We start from the raw sequence: 25,160 nt of genomic DNA, 5'->3' as shown, positions 1-25,160 counted from the left end.
GCAAACCACTTACGCGTTTAACCACAAGCACGGCAGAACTCTTCTGGGGCCTTAGTGGGACTAGAGAAGGCTGTGTCTCAGGACACTAACATCACCCCTCACGGCTTTGTCCTGGCACAGCGGCACGGAAGTGAGGGTTTCTGGGCAAAGGCCTCTCGTAGTGAGGAAGACATCCCAACTCTGGACATTTTATTCCTAGAGAAGGTAAGGCTCTACTCCGACGAACACCAGAAAAAAAAACAACCTTGGTGTTTACAGCACCAAATACCCAAGCTGCTAAAGTAAAACAAGAACAAAAAAGGTTTTCTTGTGCGCAAAAACAAGCGTCTAAGATCTGCAAGCACTACCCTGATTCATAGAGCAGCTTTCTGCGATCAGTTAAGACACATGTAAAAGAAAATTCTTCCATGTATTTCTCCTTCCAATTTAAATAACGACTCAGACAGAGATGCAATTTTGAACACATTTATTTTTTGTACATAAAAACGAAAGGCTGACCTAAAATCTTGGGGGAAAACAAATAATTTGCCCAGGAAGACTACCGTGTGTTACGTCAACTTTGCAAATTTCGTCCTCTGACTTAAGCCACCGGGCCATGCAGAAGACTTCCTCTTTTGTCATCGTTAATTTAGTTTCTTGTGCAGTCTTCAAGTGTTTCAAGTTTTTAGCTATAATGCCAAACAGCGAACTAAGTAATTTGGTTAACATTCATTAAACTTAAAGCTAGCCAGGCTTTGCAATCGCCCGCACGATCCAATCACACATACATGCAGACACATTTACACCTCTTCCCTTTTCAGTGGGATGTAAACTGGTGTCAGGAAACCATTTTACTCAAGGTTTAACAGAAAAAGCTAGTTTCACTTGCAACATCTTACTTCCATAAAATAAATCTGCCTTTTTTTTTTTTTTTAAAATCGCTATTTCACACTGAACACAATTATTTTACTTAATACATTTAAAGAAAAATACAGACATCCCATCACTAAGTGGACTGTCCCTGCACCAAGAACATAAAGAGAAAACCTAAAGGACTAATTCTGAATTTGCAAACCCCTTGCAATGGAGGTCCACGTGATCGTTAATGGTTTGGGCTTTTTTCCTCTAATAAAAACATGTAATTTGTCCAGAAGAAGTGTTCATCCAAGAGTCAAACATTGTTTAATCAAAATCAAATTAATCCACTATGCATCAAATATTCTGACTGATGTATTTCCAGGTCAGAGGGCAAACCCCATCACGGTAACACTTGGAATCGAGTGCAACAGCGTTTCAGAAGCAGCACAGGACCAGCCAGCAGCCTGCCTAGCGCTGGGCAGGGGGGGAGGCAGGAGAGGGGGCAGAAGACATGGCCTTCATTTTTACTCTTTCTTTAATTTCGGTTTTTAAGGATTACTGACAGAGCAGAAAGAAGAGTTTTATCCAAATTATCTCCTGGAATGTACCAAGAGATCGAATGTTTAACTCGTCTTCTGCGCCCGTACTGTCGTGGACAATTCACTGTGCAAGATAGTTTTGTCCAAGACTTGTATCAGCTTATGGTCCTTGAATTATTAATAATTAAGGCTCTCAAGATACTTACAATCATGTAACCAAACCAAATTTTTACAGGAAAACTGATGAATGTGCAAGTCCTGCTTTATTGCCTCAAGGAGGTAACAGAGTGTGAGATGACATAAGCAGGCCCCCTCCTGCCCTGCCCCACACAGGAAAGAGGAATGCCTGCTCAGGATCGAGGGAGCAAAATAGCCAGGATTAGAAGATGGTATCAGGAAACAATTCAAGCGACAACCTGACAAGACACAGTTAGAGCTCAGTGTCTGTAGGACACTGGTGGCCCAGGAACTCCTCCTCACGCAAGCAGACAGGCGATAAATGACAGCACGATTTCAGTGAAGGTTTCACCTGCACTTTTTCCTTGGCTGCTTTTAAGTATTTAGAGTAAAATCTGGAATATTTCTGTTCTAAAATAATTTAATTACATTCCATGTGTTTTCCCATAACCAAAATATCTTTTATAAGGCACATACATTTACACCTACTATCAGTTATGGCTGATACTGAAAACCTGTCTTCCCAGTTTAAAGAGAGGAGAAAAAAAAAAAAAAAAGCATCTTTTGCCTAGCCTCTTGTTGGCTAAAAGTTACCATGGTGGTAACAGTTACGAAATGTCTTAAAACAGGTAAGCTGCCTATGCTGTGTCACAGCAATCGGTAAGTCCTTTTTGCTGTCAGAGCTACTCAGTTGGTCAGTAATGCCACAGGACAAACTGTTTTACTGACACACAGTTTCCCAAATTCGGAACTGTATGTTCTAAGAAACTACACTTGTTTTCTTTAACTTGGCCCTTAAGCATTTGTTTACTATATAAACAGTGTAGTCCAAAATAGTATTAGCTATTGTGAAATGAGAATTTCAAAGAGTGAAACGCAACTTCAGTTTGCGTAGTAAACGTCAGACTATTTGGGCCCTGTGCCTGGTACGGTACTACTAAGCTTGAACGTAGTGGAAACCTTTCAAGTTAACTCCTTTGGATAAGGAGAAAAGTAATTATCTATCTCGTTTAGTATTTCTCAGCAGTAAATCCAAGCAGCACTTTACGGGGTGGGGGGGGGGTGGGGCTGATGATGAAAAAAGGAAGGGGGAAAAAGACACCCCCCCACCCCCAGGAGAAAACTAAGCTAGGAAAATGGAAGGAGAAAACAAGACTTCTCTGAAGTCACCCAACAAGGCAATGCTTGAATAAATAAAATCGAGGTTTCAAAGTGCAGTCTGATACTACAAATTATTAGGTCTCAACATGAATGACAGCAAGCTACATACAGCCACATACGATCTCTGTATTCAAAGAGAATTTAAAGGACAGAAAGCAATTTGTGTTGAATCACTATTTAGCAAGTGTTATCGTCCAACTAATGGAAAAGGAGCACTCAATAATTTTAAAGTGACTGTAGCATCGGCATTCCCAAAACATGAAGTTTTTAAAGTCCTGCCTCTTCAATACAGCACTGGGGAACCTGAAAAGCAATTCTAGACTTCGTGACGTTAGGCAAGCGGCTCTTACAGCCAGACACCCTGGGAATGGCAGAACGCTACCAACGTTTGTTTTATGCTACAACCACCCTTGGAAGTCCAACTGTAGTCTCCTTTGATGTGCTTTCTACACCTCTTACTGATGAATGTTACTCTTTCTAGCAATTAAAATCTATAGACACACAGAACATTATGTTTCACATTTAATGGAATGTCAGAACTTGGAACAATGTTGGCCTTCAAACAGTAGTTGAAGTCTGAATACATGAATCAACTTAACAGTATGCTTTTCAGTGGGGGCTAAGTTCGCAAAAGCCTTAAAAAAAAATATCAAATTTTCAAGCCTTACTTAAATAATGAAAACTACAAAAAAATAAATAAGGAATGCAAATTAACAGAGTAGAAATTGGTAAGTGCTTCATCAGCCCCCTAGCTGCTCATATCCTGAATTTGAAAGTCAAAATATGGGGAATGGTTGCACTATTATTTTCATGCACAAATTATAATCACATTTAGTTTCAAAATCAAATTTTTGTTGGTCAGAAATTTGTACAAACTGAGCTTTTAAAAGTACAGTGAACTACAAAAAGATTAAATATGCAATTATAAAATATATTTATCCTAGGTCATAAGAATATAAAATGTTTATGTTCATGTCACTAGTACATTACACATTACACACACTTAAGGATAACTTATTTGCATTAATAATGTAAATGATACAACACTGTTTATTGCTTATGTCAGGCATGTAAATTTAAATCCAGACAGCCTTCAGTAGCTAAACCTCTGCAGTTCAGGGTTTGCTTAAGATGCGGTAGAACACCATTTTAAAAAGTGTATAAACAGTTGCAGCAAGTTTGTACCTGCTCAGAGAAATAAAATAAAACCACCCATCAACTCTGCTGGGGGCAGCGGTTCATTTTCGTAAGTACCTGCAGTGTAAAGTCCTGAGATGTTGACATGGGATCAAGTTTACGTCACTTCTCTATTGTATTTAACGGTCTGTACCCATTCCAGGCGCAAGGAGTTTACTGCTTAAAGTCACACCCCTAGTTATTAACTTGCAGCAAAATTAGCTGCTGGAGCAGACAGGCTTACTGTTTACTTACAAGGAATGTTCTTGAAAATACATTTTCCAGCAAGAATAAGCGCCAACTAAAATCAGTGTACCAAACCCAATCTTAGTGAGAATAGGTTTCCAATATAACCACCTTTTTCTTTTTCTTTCAGTCTCATTTAGCTTCTGCTTCATCTGCTGCAGCTTCTGTGCTGTGTTAGCTTTCCTATCCTCTCGCAGTCGTTTTCGGACAGCACTTAAAGATTAAAAAAAAAAGGTAAATCTTAAATTATAGAACAGGAAAAAAAGGCTATCAAAATATTAAAACAAACCTCTTCCCAACACACTCCCAATAGTTAACCAACCCACCAGTAACATATGGCACCAGTATGCAAAATCTAAACTAAGCAATATTTTATGCTGTTTTAACCACCTTGATGTGGGCAGTTGCAGGTCAGTAAAGCCCCATGAACTAAGTAAGTGACATATGTAAAGATAAGTGGTGCTTGACCTACGTGTTCAACAGGGAACAGAATTAGCTTCGTTATCTGAGCTTAGGCTTTCACCCCTGTCAGTGCCCTGTTTGGTGGCTGAGAGGTTTTGCACAGAGGCCGCTTTTAGATGCAACGTCAGGTACTAAGTGCAAACATTCACAGTATTTGAGCGTGTGCCTCCACTGCAGATCTCACACAAGCCTCACTGACGTATTGATCCTAACCTACTCATGTCTGCATGCAGTTTAACAGCCCTCATCTTAGGCTGTAAGCCACATCTTGATCAAGGATACAGGCTAAAAAGCAGTTGTGTGTTGTTCCGCTATCAGGGTTGCCTTGTAATTCTTGTCTCCAAAAGTATCCTCACAATCCCTAAGAAAGCTTAACTCTGACACAAAAAACCCTCTTTGACAGTCCAAGTCCTAGCATATAAACACCACACTCATAGCCATGCTCCCCTCTCCTGCTTGTGAGGGGGTCCTTCAAACACCTACAGAATCACTGTCGTTCTCTCTCAAAACACTCATAAAGACATGGAAAGATACACTCATCCGGGCATGCAGTAAGCTATCTGATATTTCAGAATTCCAGTCTATCTACATTGAACTGCTGTGCCCCATCTCAGACTGTGGCCCTTTGGGACAGACACTGCCTCCTCCTGTGCACTGCACGGCTTGGCACAACCCAGTCCGGTTTCTGGGTCTCTGTATGAGAAATCATACATGATATGAGATGTGTCTATATCCTAGTACGGACCCACAGGCTACCATCACGTGGGCAGGCCCAAGTGACACAGTGCCTCAAGGCACAGCAATTCAGATGGTAATTCCCAACACAGCAGCTCACAGCTGAGGCATGAGGCAGAGAAACTTGAAAGACAAATTCACATGCCACAGCTAAAATGCAGAAATCTATTCACCATGGTAGATTTAACATGGGTGGAGGGTAACATATGGCTTCAATGATACACTTGCAATCATCAGATATAAAGAAGTAGGTGATAAAAACTTTGTGATTCTGAAGTATAATTTTTTTTCCAGAGGTTAGCATTGTATTAAAAATCAGTATCAAATTACTTTGGGCACTTTTAGGACCTAATTGACATTGCACAACAGAGTTCATAGTCTTGTAGGAAAAGGCTTTCAAGCATGACGTTTAGCTGCTTTGATTACAGACATCTGTTTTTCTTCTCTTGACCTCTAAACAATAAAGGTTTATTACAAGGAATAACTTAAGTGTTGTTTTTTGTTTGTTTGTTTGTTTTTTTTAATTAAATCAAACAGCCAAATACCACCTGAACTCTCCCTCTACTGAACAAAGATCTTGAAGGTTTCTTACAGTAAGAAAATCATACAGTAATTCAGGCCCTCAGGAGTGCGTCTGCCTTCTATACGGTTTCCTCATTTTGCCTACCTTTCATTGTTTCCATCTGTGATATCCTGAACTTTAGTGGACAGGTCAGTATTTATTTTCTCCATTTGATCTTTATTCTCCAGGCCTATGCTGTTCCCATTGTACTTCTCTGTGGTTATTTTGGTTGGGTGTGGAGGAGACTGCTCAGAACTTGGCGCTTGGTCCTCCTTAGAGAGCTCCTTCCACCGTTTCTGCAAACAAGGAGAACATATTTCAAACATTCCCCTAACACTGCAAGCTCTCTTTGACCCAAGATGCAATTCCCTTAATCTACTTCTGCAGGAAGATAATATGAAGGAAAAAAGATAACTGCTGGATGAAGAAGTAAGGTTAGATGAAGATGAGTCTTCTCCAACAATGATCCGTTTTTGTATTTCTCCAAGAAAATGCTACTGTGAAGTTATGAGGACACTAACTTCAGGGTTTCTACTGTCCGCAGAAGCTCCACAATGAGGCAGAAACTTGTCTTGTATAATCCTGCCCTGTCCATCTCCCTCACTCTCTCTGGGCCCACGCTGTGCTGTTACCTTTTATGGCTCCAAACACAGTAAGCCCTTCAGTGCAAGAACTGCCTATAAATCGACGACTGGAAAAACTGGCAATGCCAATGGGAAAAAAAAAAAAAAGAAAATCTAGGGTTATTTATGCCAAAGTCATGGCCTACTATTTCACCTAGTGGTCCATGAGCCCAGAGATCGACTGTATCATCAAACAGATATTCACCTTGTTTTGAGAAGTAATCTGAAATGAGACTGAACCAACAACAACAAAAGAAAAGGTGAGAAGTTAGAAGTGGTTTGCTAGGTCTCTGTCCTAATGGGTAATTGTCCTATTGATGAATAGTCTGCAGGATTTCTTGCAGCAAAATTTCATGCAGAAAAAACCTAGAAAGGTAACAGGAAGGAAAAGGATTGCCCCTAAAAAGCAAGCAGTCCTTTTCTCACACAGGTCAGCCAAGCTTATAAAGATATAGAATACCTGGGGGGGGTGGGGGTGGGGGTGGTGGACCAGTTCATTTTAAATGTCTATAAGAAAGATGAACTGAAAATTGACTCTTCAAAAAATGAGTGTTAGATTCCCATTTGTCAAATGACTTCAAGACTGCTGGTCTAAACTAAATATCAGGCTCAGAGAGTGATGTCAAAAAACCCCAGGTACTTAAGTGACCTGCTGGCAGAGCAAGCCTTAACCATGAACCGACTCCTCCGTTGCAGAGGAGCATCCAGTATAGATCTGAAATTCACAAAGGGAGTCTTCATATGTCTTCACAAGACACTTCACTCTCAGAGGTTTTCTTTGTTTTGTCTTAAAAGACATGGGGGGGGGAACAGCCACTAACAAATGGAAATCCACTGAGCAGCTCCCTCTTACTGTCCCAGAAAAAGGCCTTCTGGAAGACACAGTTGTGTCCATAAGAGACTTGCTGGCTGAGATAAATACTGATTACATCTGCAAAGATAAGCCTCACAGGAAGAACTGAAATCGGAGACAATTTTACTACTCTTGTCAATCAGAAGGAATTTCCCACCAAGAATTCTATTTTAAACATGTAATAACAACAGCTCGAAGGGCTGCTAGTTTCAAGTTTAAGTATCTATGACAAGACTACGTGAATGGCAGGACTGGTAAAATAATGTAGAACTTGGAGCAGACAGGTGAGGAGGATTGTGTTGCTAAAATACCTTGGCCATTTTATGATAGTACCTGGAACTTTACAAAAAAGAAAAGCAAAAATGTATGTCAGGAACTGAAGTACTACACTGCATCTTGTGAAATTACATCTGGAAGAAACAAAGAAGTGACGAAGTTTGATTTGAGAAATACAATTGTCCTTAAAACTGTACCCATAATGCTTGTGTAGGGCAGCTAAGCCTTAGGGCTGTATTGCCTCTTGGAATGAATGGAGACAACAGGAAGGCATGTTAAGGCGTTCAGGTGACAGGAAGAGGTGAAGGTCAGATACAGTTTTTCTGGATTCACAAGTTTCAGTACAAAATTAGAATATTCTTGCTCTCTGTCCGCAAAACACATTTATGGGTCTAAGGAATTCAACCTTCTTTGTCCTTTCAAAGCCACAAATTTATTTTCCAGAGACCACTAATTTCAACAGATTTTTCTGAAAGAGTGATGGTTAGTTATTCTACTTTGCTGCTGATGTGCTTTTAACTTATCTTCATTATGAAGGAATTGTATAGAAATGAAAACTTCCATCTTGTTCTACCTCACCCATTTTATGCCATGCAGCACTGTAGTATTATTAGGAAGCAAGAACTGTTTCAGCTTCAGCACCATGCAGCAGCACTCCAACCACATGCCTCTGCAGGGCTTCAGGGCAACCTAGGCAAGTGTATGATCCTTCCTTTCAGCCAGTCACAGGTGGAAATCCTAGAGGTGCTCCATGAGGGGAAGAGACTCCTCACCTGCCAATACAAGCATTGCAGGTGCAGCCACTAAAGGCTCAAGTGCACATTGTGTTTGTCTGCACAGCTTACTGACTTCTGAAATCCATGAAGATATGTCGGGGGTGAACATATGGGTGATGTTACATTAGAGAAGTGTTCAATGATGTCATGCCCTCTACATCACTAGGCAGAGAAAAGTAAACACCTCTCACACTCTGGACAGTACAACCATTTCCTATGGGGGGGAAAAAAAAAAAGGATCCAGCTGACCCTGAAAGTAGAAATACTCCTATTAAGTACTGCCAATTGATTTTCTGCACAAGACCCTGAGGCCTAAAGGGAAAAGCACCAGGGCAATGGCCTGCACTGCAGAAACGCTGGTTTAGGAAAGGTCATCTGAACAATCATAACAATGAAAAAAACAAATGAGAAGTGTGCCTTCCTAGGCATTCTCTTAGTACAAAGAAATAACACACTTAACTGACAAGCTGTATTCTGAGTTGACTATGCTCCCTTTTATCCAGAAACAAGAAATCCTGTGATCTAGATGGGTAAGTGAGGAACTAGAGCTGCTCACAGTTTGGAGCATGGCTTTTGAAAAACCAAAGCAGAAAAACCTATTAGAGAGAATAATACCCTCATACCACCAGAAACAGCTTCCAGAAAATAAAGAGGCTAAATTTCTGATAGTGTTAGGATGAATCATGTGGTCTTCTAGGCACATGGCACAGTGTCAGACTAGCAGCACACAACCTAGGTGTTGATTTGTACTTGTGCAAAATTATTTATTTACATAGCAAGTCAAGAAACATTTGTCAAAGAGGAAAATCTGACAACTACCAGAACCACAAAAGAGAGGAAATGTGTTTTACTTTATCTGCTTCATTTATGATTTTAAGAGATCAACAAAATAAAAAGTCCTAGCATAGGAAAGCATAATTGAGTCTGATCCACAGCCTCTCCTCCCAGTTCTCCCTCCCACCCAGACCCAACCATTTAAAATAGCTGTAGCTGCTGTTACACCTGCAAGCCACGCTGATAAAATAGTGAGATTTGGTCATCTGTATACCGCATATCTCATTATATTTGGCTAGATTCTACTAACTGTGGGGGGAGCGGGGGAGAAGGAGGGGGGCAGGAAGGCAACTTTGCTAATAAACCTGATCTGTAGCATGAGCCAACTTTATTGTTAGGAAAATAAATAGCAAAGATCAAGAAACCCTAAAAAGATCCTTTCTATCTTTTCAAAGTTATACTGGGCATTATTTTTGCTTTTCAGTATTGAAGATATCAATTTAACCTTTTTTTACATATATACATTAGCACAGAGAAGTTATATTTTATCTAAGAGGGGACAAATACATAGGATTAAAAGTTTAGCTGATAGAAGGTGCTGATCAGATACCCTGTAATACATTCCAGGCACCTACTGAAGAAGGCAAATTATTTAAATCCCACAAAGTTCTTTGTTTTAAAATAGTTCAGAGCTCATTCTTAACTCCTGTTAGCAGTCTACTGTTTATGTTTAAATACACAGATATAAACATTTACCTGTATAGTTGAATCCCCCATTATAAATTTTGCTCCTTCTATTACAGCCATATATGAAAATCTTAGCTGATCAGGAGTCTGAATAAGTCCCATTCGGTATTTTCTCATATCCAGTAATACTTTCTTAATATCTACAGAAATCGGGTCTTTTTTCTCCATCTGTAAAGAAAGTTACATAGAAAGAGCCATTGCTACTGATAGAGACAACATATAAAAATAATTACGAGACAGTCATAAAATTCATCCTACTTCAGATACCCGTTTTCTGCAACCATTAAGAAAAGGGGCCTGTCAGACGTGCAAGATAGTCCATGTTTAGAGAAAAAGACTTACACATTCAGTTGTCTCAATATATACTCATAAGCCTAACTTTAAGCTCATATTAAAAAAAACAAAACAAGCAAGCAACCGTTATCTTTTCTAAGCACATATTATATAAGAAGAAAAGAATGCTTACTATTTACTTTCCAGGAAGCTTTGAAAATGTGTAAAATACTTCAAGATGGATTTGTAAATGTATTTCAAGAGTTGTGTTTTTAAACCATCAAAATATGCGAAGAAAAGAAAAAAGTATTGTGTCTTTAATTAAAGTTTTCACTGGCATGTCATTAACTTAAATGCTTCTAAAGCCTTCTGACCAAAAAGCCCACATTAGGAAGACAGGCAGGGTCTCAGGAGCAGGAAAGGGGTGACAGAGAAGTTAACCAAACACTTACCAGAACAAGACACGTGTCTACCAATGAAAACGTGCCAGAACGTCCTATCCCCGCACTGCAGTGAACCACCGCGGGTCCCTGTTCAGGACTTAGTGAACCAGACTCTCTGACTTTAAACAGGAAGTTCAGGAACGAAGCTGGGGATTCAGGAACTCCGAAGTCTGGCCATGTAGTATAATGAAAATGAGAGATCATCCTGGACTCACCACTCTAGAAGTGAAAACAAATAAACAATAGAACCAGAAAGTATTCTACTTTTGTTTAGCTAGCACACATTTCCCCATGCTAAATCAATAGCTATTTTCTATTTTAAGCCTCCCATTTAGACAAACAATCCAATAACCTCCTTCAAGTCGGATGACAATCAACAGTGCAACCTGAAGCACTTTTATATCCAAATTGGTAGTTGTCCCCTTTGCAATTATTGCCCTGCACAGTTTTTTTTTTCTTCTCCTCCAACTTCCAATACTATATTTGGTTTGCTTTACTACTTGCCCCCAAATATTCTGTTTTCTACCATTAATGCAGCTTAATGGCTGACACCAGTTATTACAGTGCTAGCATTAACAGGACTGAAAAAATGCCCATCAGCATTGCAAGCAGTCTCCAGTCTTGCTTAGAGCAACTTCTAATATCAAGAGATATTAGAGTCTCCTTTATACTAACCACACTACTGAGACGAGCAGGAAGCTTTACAGAAAAGGCCTAGAAGAACCCATACAATGCAGGATGCCTAGCAAGACCTGCTGGATGTATTCGTCCTTTGTATGTAAGAAGGAAGGATTCCAAAACCCTGCAGTTGTTTTAGAACCCGACAGCTCCTCTCCTAACTTGACCAATTAACTGCAAGTATTGAAATGACAGCAAGAAACTATGTATATATCTGAAAAGTGATGATGACAAGTTTGGATTATATCTTTATGGAACTCACTTCAGAACCGCTGTTAAACACCACTCCTTGCCTCCTTTTTCTCGCTACAGTGATTTTGAGACAACTTGATCACTGATTTAGCTCAGAAATTTTAGAAAGGTTCAGTTATTTTTATCCTTCCTTCATTTCATCTTATTTTCCAGATAGATTAAAAGCTACGTAAACAGGAAGATTTTAAATATCAATGTATTCCAGAAAAGCTATTTTTCTTTTTCAGCAACAGTAAAATATAGCTATGAAATTAAAATAAGTTCTACTGTTCATCTCCTGCTCGGTCTGTTTCAACTTCTTACGAGGGACAATTTGTGAAACTCCTTTGTGAAACTAAAAGAATCCAGTTCACATTCACCACAATACCAAAAATACTCTCCCATTTTGTCTTTTGCCTTCAACGCCTGACACTGAAAGACTGCCAATTCTTTCAAAGAAAACAGTGGGTATTAATGTCACTTAAGTCACTCTCAAATGCACAGTTATCTTCCAGGAATCTCTTGTCTTTTAGCTAAGAGCTCAACAAGCACAACAGAGTCTGATCCACCACATTGGGGAAAATGACTACACAGTGAGATTTCAACTGGAGGGAGGGGGAAAAAAAAAAAAAAAAAGAGAAGGATCTACCAAGGCTTAAATTTTACAAATACACAGATATTTCCCTTTCTTATTTGTCTGCAGCAAAGCATTTCAAGAAGAGCTTGCATTTTCAACTGAGATCATCTTACTGGTCTTATGTGCCTAGTTTTTCAGCTAGTGAGTTAACTCACTGATCAACTGAAATGACCCATTTGTTTAAAAATCAGGAAGGAGATTTTTAAATAAGAAATCTGGGAGTTACAGAATTTTCAAGAAGATACTCTTAAGCAATTTCCTCCATTTCTAAGAGAAATAACTCATTAATTTACAAAAAAAATAAGAAAACTGGAAAGGTGAGCTAAATGCATATACTAGGTAAAGCAAAGGTGAAATTTTTTTCTTGTGAATCTGTATGATCCTTTGAAGTGGTAACTGATACTCTCCCCCTCAAGACTCTTAAACAGAATTCCAGATTAAAGCTTCCCTTTATACTTATACCTCAAGAAGGCAAAAATGCACGTATCCATATCTGTAGAAAACAAAGGTGATCTGTGGATTGCTGTGGTCTGGGTTGTTTTTTTGTTTCAAATCCCATACTGTAACAAGCGCTAGCACCCTCCTCCTAAAAAAAAAAAACAACCGCCCCCAAAACCCCAAACAACAATAACCCAAAAACCCCAAACTAGTAGTGTTTCAAGCACATGGCCAAGTGTCACCCTGCTTATACACTAATCTGAAAACAGGTATTTCTAAAGGAAAGATTAAACAGTGCTGTTGTACATCTCATCCAGCTCTAACCCACTAAATTGTTTTTTTTTCTCCCTCCTCACACTGTACGAAGGCTTTATCCATCTCAGTTTTCCATCCCTTCAGCTCATTTTAAAAATACCTAGTCTATTCATGTTTCTCCACAGGACCCATTTCAGAGCTCCAGAACTGGCTGATCTTCTTTGATCTTGCAGTTTCTAATCATACAGCCAAATCCCATTTGAATATTTAAAACCTCCCACATTTTTTCTCTCAAACAGAACAGCTCTTTCAAGTGGTGCTTGGCAGTCAAGCTGTACAACTGAAATACTGTCTTTGTGTGAACATCTGTCCCACCCTTTCTTAAAGACCTCCTCTGTCACTGAGCCATGCACCACAGCTATCACCTACGTAAAGTGATGAAGGACTATGGCTTGCTAAAGATTGACAACTGTGGATGGAGAGAAATTCAATTTTAAACAACAACTAATTTTATTAAAAGTGTTATCAGGAAACTAGATATCCTTTTGAAGAAAAAAGTTGGACTTCAAGACTCGGGCAGTAATATAAAATGTTATACATGTTGTACACAAGGAACACATCTCTGTGTGATAATTGAAGTATTCTATGGTAAGCACAATTTATTCTTCCAAGATTTATTCCTTAAGACCAGCTACCAGAAAAAAAAAATCTCTGAATACTCACAGGACAACTTTTAAACAAACAGCTTTAAGAAAATGAGTGAAACCATTCTAGCACAAGTTTCATGAACTACTGGGATAGGCTTTCAGTAAATAACCACCATAGCTAAAACTGATAAACTCAGAAAGTTACCACCACACCACACAGTTCTCCACTGACTGTTGGCAATGCTAACAGTGTAATCAAAGGATGATCAAACCACAAGCCATACTCTGGGTTACAACTAGACATCCACACAAGCACTTGAGCAAAAAAATAATAATGCCATTAGACTAACCTTAATCAAAACAAGCCTTGTCATAACCTTTTTACATTGACTATCCAATCACTCAAAACAAAAGAATACAAAACCTTAGGTTGTTCAGTTACCTGAGAGTATCAACATGAATAATATACTACCAAAATGCTCAAAGGAATTTGACACCTTCAGTGTCAAGTACAACAGGTAAAGACAGAAAAATACTGGTCTGACAGATTTCACACACTCCTTACAAAAGCCTTCATTTCACAGTTTAGGGGCTACTGAAATGGTCTAACAAATGAAGGTGTAAAATACACCTATGACCTTGCAGCGGTCCTATATTTAACAATCATGCCTTAAGTCCATTAACAACTAATTTGATCACATAAAAATGAGAAGGCATGCTGCAAGGGCAATATTCTAAGCACTGAAATTCAAAATCTTACATCAGCTTTTATCATAACCTCTTCTATCTGATCATCCTAAATGTTTTTCAAAATGTACATAAAAATGGCAACGAGGATAACAGGGCCTGAAAACCCTGAATGTTTGTGAGAATTTTTTTAAAATAATGCATATCCTGTGAGTCAACATAGTAATAGCTATGCCCATTAAATCTGCAAAGCACTTGACATTCAAGCGAGTCTGGGTTCTCCTTTCCTGTTAGACACCAATACCTTTCCTAACACCTCAGTCTTATTTCTGTGGTCATGAAGACCAAAATTAATCCCTGCTGCAGTTTGCCAACGTGATACGAGGACACCCCACAAGTTTAAAAGCAAATGTTTGCCATGTTTCAGAAATCTCTTCAAAACACTACAGAAATTACAGACACATCTGTATACAAAGATGTCACAAGATCCCTGAACATCACCTGCAATTAGGCTGCTTGCCTCCACAAACCTCTTCTCAGTACATTTACGATTTTGGACGTGGAAAACTAGCAGCAAAGCAAATCTTACCTTCTTGAACTACACTGGCACTTCCTGGTTCATCCACAGGATCAGACAGTCAGAGCCACTAAGCAGTCTTGCGTCACCTTAATCTGACAGCAATGGCCACACGGAGGCTTGGTATTAAGCTGAGAATCCATTTCGCTAATGGGTTTTTCCAAATATTTGCTATTTGCAAAGGGCTCTAGATTCCACTTGGGGTTTATTAATGGACCTTACTCTAACATATCATACCACCAGTGTCACATCAAATCTAGTTAATTTCTTCTAGTCCTTTCTCCTCCTGCAAATATTTTCTTTGCAAAGCTCTCCTGTGGCTGCTTTATTGTTATTTCTAGGAACCCAGTCTGAGATACATTCATAAAAGTTTCTCCAGCAATTTCAATTCCTTTCCACTGCTCCATTTCCTCACCCAGTCAACCATTTCCCTCAAGCACTGATGCTCATTTGCCCACCCATAACTTCCCTGAAGTCCCCAGTACCAACCTAGGGGGGTTTTGCTTGTAAGCATTCATTATGTGTCACATTGTATCTTTCTCCAAGCTATCTGGGCTGCCACACCAGAAATTACTGAAAACACAAGCTGGCTGCTTCTGTAGACCAGTTTTTATACTCGTGAACACCAAAAGCTATAAGCAGCAATAAAGAATAATATAAAAATACATATTAAACACAAGGTGGAGTCTTGCAGAAGTTGACTGTCAATATCTAACAGCTCTCCCACAACATCGTCACAAAATTTAGCAACCCCATCCAATAAGGTTATTTTACAGATTTAACAAAAGGCTCTCAAACACCTACCACTTCTCTAGTACAATGGGAGACTTTGCTTCAAATCAGACATGCAGTAGCTTCACACAGAAATTACTACGAATTTTTAACATCAGCACAATATTTTCCTTCTACCCTTATTTTACAACAGAGGCATGGGTTTGACGAAGCCTTCACAGGCAGTCTTTCCTCAGGAAGAGCTCTGAACCTGAGCAATTACAGCAGAAAGCAGCAGTCAACTTTCACGACAATGAACACCAACAAAATGATGGAGGATACACAATGAACTATGGTGGAAAGACAGCTTCAAGTTTCTATACTCTAAAATGCAGATTGGGTCAGGCAAAAGTAAGAAAATGCTGCAATAAATGCAAGCATGAGAAAGCACATTAGAAATCAAAACTTCTGGAAAGATACCAATAAACACCATCTCCTCTCCAAAGCTTTATTGGACTACACTAGCCACAACAGCAGAAACAAATGTTTGCCTAGAATAGATATAAACAAATCAAACTGCCAAATGCCTTGATCTAACCGTAAAAAACAAACATTGCCACCCTTCCCAAACCCCACCTGTACTTCTAACTGCTCTTTAACAAAACAAAACCACCACTAAAAACAACCAAATATTTAGAGGTTGTTTCATTGGTAAGAACATTAAACAAGCACTTTATTCGTTATGCCTACATATTTTGCTTACGAATTAGAGAGATTTGTTCCAGTAACACAAATTTACTCAATTTCAGAATGGTTGTATTACAAAGACACTTCTAATTCTCTGTTTTCAAGGAAATACTAAAATTTCTTAAGTATTCTTGGAATTCAGACTATATTTTGTTCATGAGTCATCTTATATTCTAGGCGTCGAGTGGCTACAGCTCTTACTACTCTGCCTCCAAACTCCCCTCCAGAATAACTTGTATAAACATAGTTAAGCTCACATTTCAAGTTACTGTGAGTACTCAATTCCCCACAAGCTTTATGGTATAATTATCAAATTCTTACAGAAGGCTGCGCTTAACAGTCGCAGTGTTATTCTAGAAACTGTAGCTTTTCTGTTTGAGTAACCAAGTATGTTCTACTTCTTGTAGCTGTTTTATACAAAAAATAGTCTTTGGAGTTAATATATGTGGAGCCTTATAGGAGTGCTAGGGCATTAAAATAAAAATTCAGTGCAGTAAGTTTGCTAAGTATTTGTGAGACTGAGTTGTATGACATACAAGAAACTCTGTACAGCACTGATGGGCCTGCGTTACCAGCCCAATGCAAATCCAGAAATTTAAGTGTTCAATAGCTCCAACTCAAATGTCTACTGTAGTGTATGTTGTGCCATTGCCCGAGGGATTTCTGCATTTTCGAGCTAATGTTATGTCCAAACATACACATATCATGAAAATTGCATCCTTTGAAATCAGAATTTTAAGATTAGGGGTCAGTGTCAGCCAGACAAGTCCACTAAGATGCCTTTTCGGTAGTTAGGAAAACTTGCCTCAGTTTTCCAAAGAGGGAAGTTACTCTCTCAGGCACTAGCTTGCAAGCACTACTCCTCTTCTCTTTGCCTTTGCTGTCAATAAACAAACAACTAAAAAGAAGTTCTTCAGGTCAATAGGGCAGAATTCCATAAAGCTCTTCTTACATTGAATAGACCAAGGAACAACATGCCAAGTTTTATTGTGTCGATCTCATGAGGGAGGTTTTCAATTAACCAACATTATCTCAAAGTACCATTAGTAGTTACCATAAAATCAAATCATTTTGACCAAATATATCGATGTTTAGTTGTACAAAACAACATGCAAAGGAACACCTTCAAGCTTTCCCTTCCCAAGTTCACTGACAAGACAACCTTGAATAAAACTTGCCATACTAGCACTTTCATTTAATATAAGGCAAGGTTTATAGGGAGAGAGAATATCTTACAAGACATAGCTGGAACAAACAGACAAGCTCTTCAATCCTGTCTTCAGCTCTGAAACAGAAGCAGCAAATTCCAACCCAAGCTCAGGCCAGGAACAATTTTTTTGAGCTTAACTTGGTTAAATTGTCAAAGTGCTTAACTTTTAAGAGAAAAGGATGGTTGGTCCTGTGGAGCAAAAGGGGAGGTAAGCAAGAGGAGATAAAGTTACCTATCTACAGGCGGTAATCACCCCTCCCCCAAAAAACTTAGATAGCTGGACTGAATTATATGGAAAACTATAGTTCCATTAAAAACAGTAATTACCGAGTCTGATTTCTGATATTCAAAAGAAATCAGAATTTCAACTCCTAGGTTCCTCCTTTTAGGGTATTTCTTACAGCTCCTCTTAGAATCACCACTAGGATCAATTACAATTCAGCATGTTAAGTTAATGCCAAATAGAAAATATAAAGATGCTGAAGCTGTTACCTCTTTTAATGTATAGATTAATTCAGGTCTAACTTGCTTGCTTATATGCCACACATACATCTTCGATATCAGAAGCAAAGTGCATTAAAATTTTCAGTGTAAAAGCTAAATCAAACCTGTAGTGACAATATACTAAATGGTGTTCATTATATACTTAAGTCCAAGCATACAAACTACACAGACTAAGAAAAGCTTACATTGATATTTTCTAACTGCAGTAGATGTACTGTGTAATAGGATTTGACGTCTTCAGATACTAGCCTCACACGGAAACCTGTTTCACTGAATGTCATAACTTCCTCTTCTTTTGTTGGCCAGTACTGTGCACACTTCACCTAATATATTTTTTAAAAAAATAAAAGGGAGAAAAAGAAAGAAAAATCTGGTTAAGTATCCCAGTGTCTTGGGCTTTGCATGAGCAGATTCTGAGACCCCATTATTCAATATAGTAGACTCAAGAACCTGCTTCCAGTTTGAGGAATTCTCAAAGTCTAAAATGTTTACAGTCAAGTTACTCCAACTGTTTGAATGGCTAATATGCAGTCTACTTTACCTGTTTATGTTTTCTTGCATCACAGAGCTAGCATGTTTTGAGATATACCTTAAGCCTTCTCCCTCCCACCCCAGTTCTCTACAGTGAACAGAGATCTTTACTCAGCTATTCCAACATTTCCCATCTCCATGTCTGACATGCACACTTGCACATTTACATAACTGATGTAACACATCCAGTTTTCCCAAGGCTTGCTGAATATGGGAAGATTCTAATGAAACAAAAGACTGAACTAACAAAGCCATGCAAATCTGTCCCTTATCCGTTATTCCTCTTGCCCTGCACTCAACTTTCTGTAGAAAAATTTTTGCATAAGAAAATGAGTGGCTTTTTAATGGACTAGTCAAATCTTTTTTACTAACAAATCTACTCTGAAGAAAAACCATAAACCTCAAGTGACATGCATTTGTAACTAAAACCCACAGTGGTTTTAGGCACATTAGGAGAAAAACTACATCATAACAGAAGATCTGTATATTCTGCATGTGTACCACCAGCTGTGAAGAATCAAAAATAACTAGACCAGTTTGACAGTTGCTGGGCAGCAGCTTGTCTTCCATGTTATAAATAGTTAAGATCACTACATAATAAATACACTACTCTGTTAGATTTAGAAGAAATAATCTAAAGATACTTAAATTCAGACTTGTCTTCCCACCTTACATTTTGTTCTAGAGCATCTTACACTACTTCTACTCCACCTTATTTCTACCTGTACATCTTCCTTTCTCAGGATGTTACTCTTCACCCTTCTGGATGTATATATTTATTAGATTCTGTTCTCACCAAACTGAATTTTGCATCTTAGCTACATCACTTTAATTTTATATGAAACACACATTATACTGTACTCTGGTGAGAAAGTCTGTTAGTTCTTTCAACATTCCAGTAAAACATCGTTCAACTGTATCAAAATTCATGGCTTACTTTACAACTTTAGGCCTAATACCACTTACCGATTCTTTTTCAACAATTCTGTTCAGCATGACAACTGCTTTGGTTTGTTGTTGCCATACCATTAGCCAAAAATGACAACACGTATTAGGTAGCGGACCCTGTATAGTAAAGAAAAAAACAAATGGGTGGGAGAATGTATAGGCAAAGCAGTGTTTGAACACAGTTAATAGTTCACTGTGTGAAACAGGAAAAAGGTCTTCCTCCGAAAAGTTTAAACAAATTAAGAGAATGATAGGCAAGAAAGTAATCACACTGCACAGATCATTCCAGTACTTAAAAGTTTAAAAATAAAAAATAAAATTTAAAAATCCCCAACCAAACAACGAAAACCAAAATACCACCAAACACCAAAATGGTAAGAACTCAGGGAAGGGATATCTCAGTTCAGGTATCAACACCACTGTGCTGTCAGAAGAAAAACTACTGCAGGCATGCTCAGAAGGTACAAGATGAAGTAAGGGGTAAGAAGTATTGTTGCAACCTATTTCCAAAAGAACTGAAGAGCAAGAAACCTTTGAAAAGCTTTATATGCAAGTAAGCTATTCATACTTAAATACTCCCTTCAGCTTTTTCTTAAAATAAAGAAAATAAAGCATTCACAACTAGATCAAACAGGCAGTTAGCATGAGATATAACTCACAGAGACAAGGAACCATCCAAATACAAATTATGACTACACAAATCCCCCTCCCCCAGACTCTCAAGCCCTGTAATAACCTAGTAATTGGTACTGCTTACCTGTGTTAAAATATAGTATCTCTGGGCTTCTTCTACGACCACTAGGCTGGCATTGATATAGTCATTCTCGGCATTCTGCAGTTTTACACGACTATGATCATCTAAAATTCAAAGAAAATTAAGACTTAATAATGCACCCATCTTGATGAATACTCTCCAGCAGGCAAGTTTAGGCCTGACAAGCAATTAGAAATAAATTCTGCAGTACTAACCAAGCGGCAACCTACAAGCTTATGTGAAACTAATTTCTCACATAACTTTGGTAACTGCCTGTCTCATTCTCCCCTCAGCATTCCATCAGAATAATTTCAGGCAGCTATTCACAGAAGCTGCTCAGAAAACTGAAATACAGAGATTTCTTTAAAAAACCACCAAACAAAGCAACCCTCCCCCACATGCCAAAAGACCCTCAGCTATCCCTCAACATATTTCCTATAACAACAGCACCATAACACCAGGCAGCACTCTGCCCTATTACACCAGATCGCTCCACTCCATGGTTTCCTTTAAATTCAGAATTCCAAGATTTTTGGTGAAGTTTCATAGGTTAAGGTAGAATCACAAAGGTAAACTGTTCCCCCCCCACCCTCCCCTGCCCATGTCAACAGACAAAACCAACCAAATCTACTTGCAAGAATTCAAATTAAGCTTTGATCAATTTACTTTTCCCTGTAATTTATTGTTTAATGCTATACAAATTAAAAATACTAAAGGAGGGGTGCATGCAAAAGTGTACCTCTTCAACAAATCTTCCAATTAGACAAAGCCTAACCTAATTACACAGTTTCAGTCTCTCAGGATTGCACAGCAAGACAGAAGATTCTCCTATTTATGGCAGAGGCAAGCAAAGGACTCAGTTTAAAATTCTAACATTAACATGAGAAAGATTATCAGACTGTCATAGTAAAACACTGCATAATAGAAAGACACTGTGGCTATTCCTAGAACCTTTTAGTATCTGATTTATCACCCTCTAAGAGACATTTAGGTAATCAGACTTATTCACAGTAAGTAATCCTTCAGCCACTTATTAGAACTGCATTAAATAAACAGCATTTTTAGTTTAAAATCAGTACACAACTGCTTGCCAGGAAACGAGATCCAACTGACTGCAAACCAAACCTCCTGAAGCTCAACTGCCTAGACAGACTGATTATGAAAGGAGTGTAGGAGAAGAGTAAATAAAAAATAGCAAACTGAATTTTGCTCTTTTTTTAATTTGCTGTGCTATATCAACAAAATATATCAACAAAAATGAGTTTAAGAGACTTCGACATATTTCAGGAAGAGATTATGGAAGAGATTCTATAAAGAAAGTGACAGAGCTGAGGCTGAATTACAGTGCAATGGCAGCACTTAACCCACATTCACCTGGTCTAACTTGGTCTAACCCACAACACTCAAGCAAGGTTCAGGCTGATAGCACAGCTGCTATTAAAACATCAGCCCACTTTTCCCTCTCCTATCCCTGCACCAAAAGGCTAACTTCCTTTTGACAAACATCTTGGGAAATGCACAAAATCCATGAGTTTTGACATGAGCAACTAACAAGTATCATATTCAGTGCAGCTACGATAAGTGAACTCTGATTAAGACCCTGTATCACAGCCAGTCTATACAGCATAAGGCTTATCTAAGAAGTCGAGGAATATGACCCCATATAGGCAAAAAGCTGATGGGAACCAGAAAATTGTTACCAAATTAAACTCTTATCCTACGGACCACTTACATGATTTTATATATACTTTCCATATGTTTGGAAACCTGGGAAAAGTACATTTGGTAGGTCTCGATCTGCTTTTATACTCTCCCTTGTCTACCTGCTACTGGAAAGTGTCAAAGAAGATCTTGCTGAATTCTCTTCTTTTTTCTTTTGGAAGGACTGAGATTTGGGATTGTCATCCTACCTCCTTTAGCTGGTAGCTTTTATATGCAGTCACATACGAACATGCAGAGAACAGAAATATGCTGAAAACCTATTTTTAATACAGAAGTGTGAGAACGTTACTCGTTTAGTCTGTTTTCATTAGCATTCCATCTGTAAGGCAACACCATCTTGACTTTCAGAAGTCTTAATTTATGATGCATCTCTCTGAAGAAAAAAAATATTATCAGAGCCAAGACGCAGTAAAATTAAGACATGTGTGCATTTAAAAGTAAAATATATCTCCTTGTATTATTTTGTCTGGATAGGAAAGTGTTACTTTTTCCTTTCACGTATCACTTTATCTGAAATGTTTCTACTGGAGAGAAACCAAGACCTTTGTAAATATTACATGTCATTTGCCAACAGGAAAAACTTAAGATCTTGTTATAGTAAATCACACATACCGGTACTAGTGTTCTCGGAAAGATGACGTAAGCAAGCACTGTTAACAGTTTAATCACCCAGCGGCAGCTGCTGTGTTGCTGCCAGTAGGAGATAACTGCCGAGGCCCTGATGAGGTTTCCTACTGTAATCTTTACACACGTCTCCAGGCTTATTTTTCCCTTCTTATAAATTATGCTTTGTGAACATGACAAACAGAAGCCTGAAAGTTTTTTTTAAAAGCCCCTTTAACAACTAATTCTATGTACAGACAGCCTACCTCCCTCCTCATCCCCAACTAAAACAGAGGCAATCCTACAAATATCCTGGCATACACTCCACAGGACAACTAAAGCCACCCTTCTTTCAAGGGAAGAGGTTCCTAAGGGACACCATGACCTAGAAATCTCATTCAAGCCCCAGCTTGTTCTTCTGAATTAAATTGAAGCAGGCCAACTTTTGACAGAGAGTTAGCTGTAACATATTTCCCGTATGTAAATCATTTCCAGTTATAAAGTACTTGAGATTTATATGAATGATAAACCTATCTTAAATCCTATCTTAAAGATTTATCTTAAATGTTGCCATGCCCACAACAGGGAAAAAAAATAGTACTCATTTTCTGAAGTGCTAATTCCCCTATTTTAATAAACTATGCAGCCTGAAAAGGAAGTGGAAACCTTAAAAATGCTTATCATTCTGGCTCCTACACTAAGAAAACTACTCCCAGAACAACCCTGTCTGAGATAGCAAACTCTTATTACTCACTTCAAGTGAAACCCTGTCCCACTGACAACACTGTCAACACTCCTCGTGCCTCAAATAAGGCCAAGACTTCACATTACACATCAATTTGCCCACTCCCTGCTAAAAAGAAAATGACATATCGAGTTAAAACTGAGATATGAAACACTTGGCATTTTGCATCATACAGTTCTTGCAGTTGGTTAATACAAGGTTGGTTGAAAACCTTTCAAGCGTTTTGACGTGAAACCACTGTGTAACTTAAAATTATCTTTTATCCAAGAAGCGTGTCTGGCTCCCCAAACATAGACCTATTAACAACAAAGGAGGGTGAAATGCTACTTAGTGGATTAAAGAAAGTCATAAATAAAACATATAGCTGTAAGCCATCCCAATGACCAAGTCCAACCCTTTCCCGCCTACCAGCAAATCTTCTTCGTTTCACTAATCTAAATCCAGTCTATCTGAGCTGCTAAATTATTCAAATTACAATACCCTGTCACTAGACTTACAGTCTCAAGTTTCAGACATGGCCCAAGGCAAAGGAAAGGTGAAGTGACTTCTTCCCCCCACCCCCCCCATCACTGGCTGTACGCAGTGAATGCCATCTTATCGATCACAGCCTAGCTCATAAGTGAAATGCATTCATACTGAAATATATGCATAACTACTGCACAGGATCCTTACGCTTTTATGCAGGACTATGAAAAAAACCTTGAGATACAATAAAGTTTAGATCAGCATGTGTTATAGAATTCCACTCTTCCCCAACCCCCAAAAAAGAAGTATCTCCGAAACCAGCATGTTGAGTTTGTTTGTACTGTGTTTCTGGTAACAAGATGTTTTAGAGAATCATTAGATAATGTCATAAAAATAATCAGTGTCAGCTTCTAATATGGACAACAAGAAGTGCAGTAGGCTTATTTTGGACAGACCATCTCCCTGTTCTCAGGGCATACACTCAAAACACAGAACAGAAAGGGAACATTTTTGCAATGATAATTAATCAGCACTATGGGCAAAACCATCCACATAAGCTCCAACTCTGTTCCCTGTAGAGAACAATACTCTCCACATTCCCCTGTCCCTGCTATATACTCTATGAAAACTATAAGCCTAAGGTTGAAAGGTCCAACACAGAGTCTACTAATGACCACAGGAAGAAAACAAGAGAAATCACACTCTTCAAGACCCTCCAACAGCAACATGATCTACCAGGCAAAAATGTTCAGACGACCTAAGAAATTGGGCTATGCACATTACAAAGGAAGGCTAAAGATACAACTGCGTAAACCCCCATCTACCCTCGAAAAGAAAAAAAAAAACCCAACCAACCCTGCCAATTTTGCCAAGGGGATTTCCTTTTTGCCTCTAAATCTGGGAACACAGTAAGCAGATCTCTAAAGGTGTTTACAGTCAATCTGATACACTAAACTCCTCCAATATGAAACTAAGGATAAGATTTAGAAGGAAAGTGGTAACAGAAATCTTAGAGTTTCATTAAAGTTATCAATAAAGAGGAATAACCTCGCAAGTTATTTTCCTCTTAACAGTGTTTTCTGAGAAATGGTTTCATCTGTCAGGAAATGACTGGCTGTCAAACCAAACCTATTTCAGATTAACTTCCTGTTTCAATACTATTACATAGCCAAAATATTCCTCTCCTTATTCTAGACTGATACCAAACTGCTAGACTACTGGTTTTTTTGGCTAAGCAGTAAACTCTTGAGGGCTTTTACCCAACCAAATTTATACACACCATAACTCTTTAGCCAACATAACTGGACACTAACAAAAACATTTATGAAATAGGAGACAATGTGAAACCCAGCTGTAATGGGCAATGATGATTAGCCCTTCCCAGCTAACAGAAATCAACTTTTCCTAAAG

General features: G+C 38.5%; 1 protein-coding gene across 2 annotated transcripts in view; it reads right to left on the bottom strand.

Annotated features, from left to right (window-relative positions):
- The window catches only part of PTPN2 (protein tyrosine phosphatase non-receptor type 2), a 32,412-nt gene that overhangs the window by 632 nt on the left and 6,620 nt on the right, over nucleotides 1-25,160 (bottom strand). Inside the window, exons 3-9 of one of the 2 annotated variants that reach the window (XM_075084629.1) lie at nucleotides 20,219-20,319; nucleotides 19,480-19,578; nucleotides 18,168-18,305; nucleotides 10,670-10,879; nucleotides 9,954-10,112; nucleotides 6,001-6,191; nucleotides 4,248-4,349 (exon numbers count right to left, since the gene is read on the bottom strand). In XM_075084629.1, coding sequence (XP_074940730.1) covers nucleotides 4,248-4,349; nucleotides 6,001-6,191; nucleotides 9,954-10,112; nucleotides 10,670-10,879; nucleotides 18,168-18,305; nucleotides 19,480-19,578; nucleotides 20,219-20,319 — 1,000 coding nt within the window. Of the gene's footprint in view, nucleotides 1-451; nucleotides 4,350-6,000; nucleotides 6,192-9,953; nucleotides 10,113-10,669; nucleotides 10,880-18,167; nucleotides 18,306-19,479; nucleotides 19,579-20,218; nucleotides 20,320-25,160 lie in introns of those variants that run through there. The other variant, XM_075084628.1, reaches the window with a different exon arrangement.

This window comes from Phalacrocorax aristotelis, chromosome 2 (genome assembly GCF_949628215.1).
Source record: "Phalacrocorax aristotelis chromosome 2, bGulAri2.1, whole genome shotgun sequence".
NCBI lineage: Eukaryota > Metazoa > Chordata > Aves > Suliformes > Phalacrocoracidae > Phalacrocorax > Phalacrocorax aristotelis.
The sequence above is the reverse complement of the archived record's forward strand: the minus strand, read 5'-3'. Positions and strand labels throughout refer to the sequence as shown.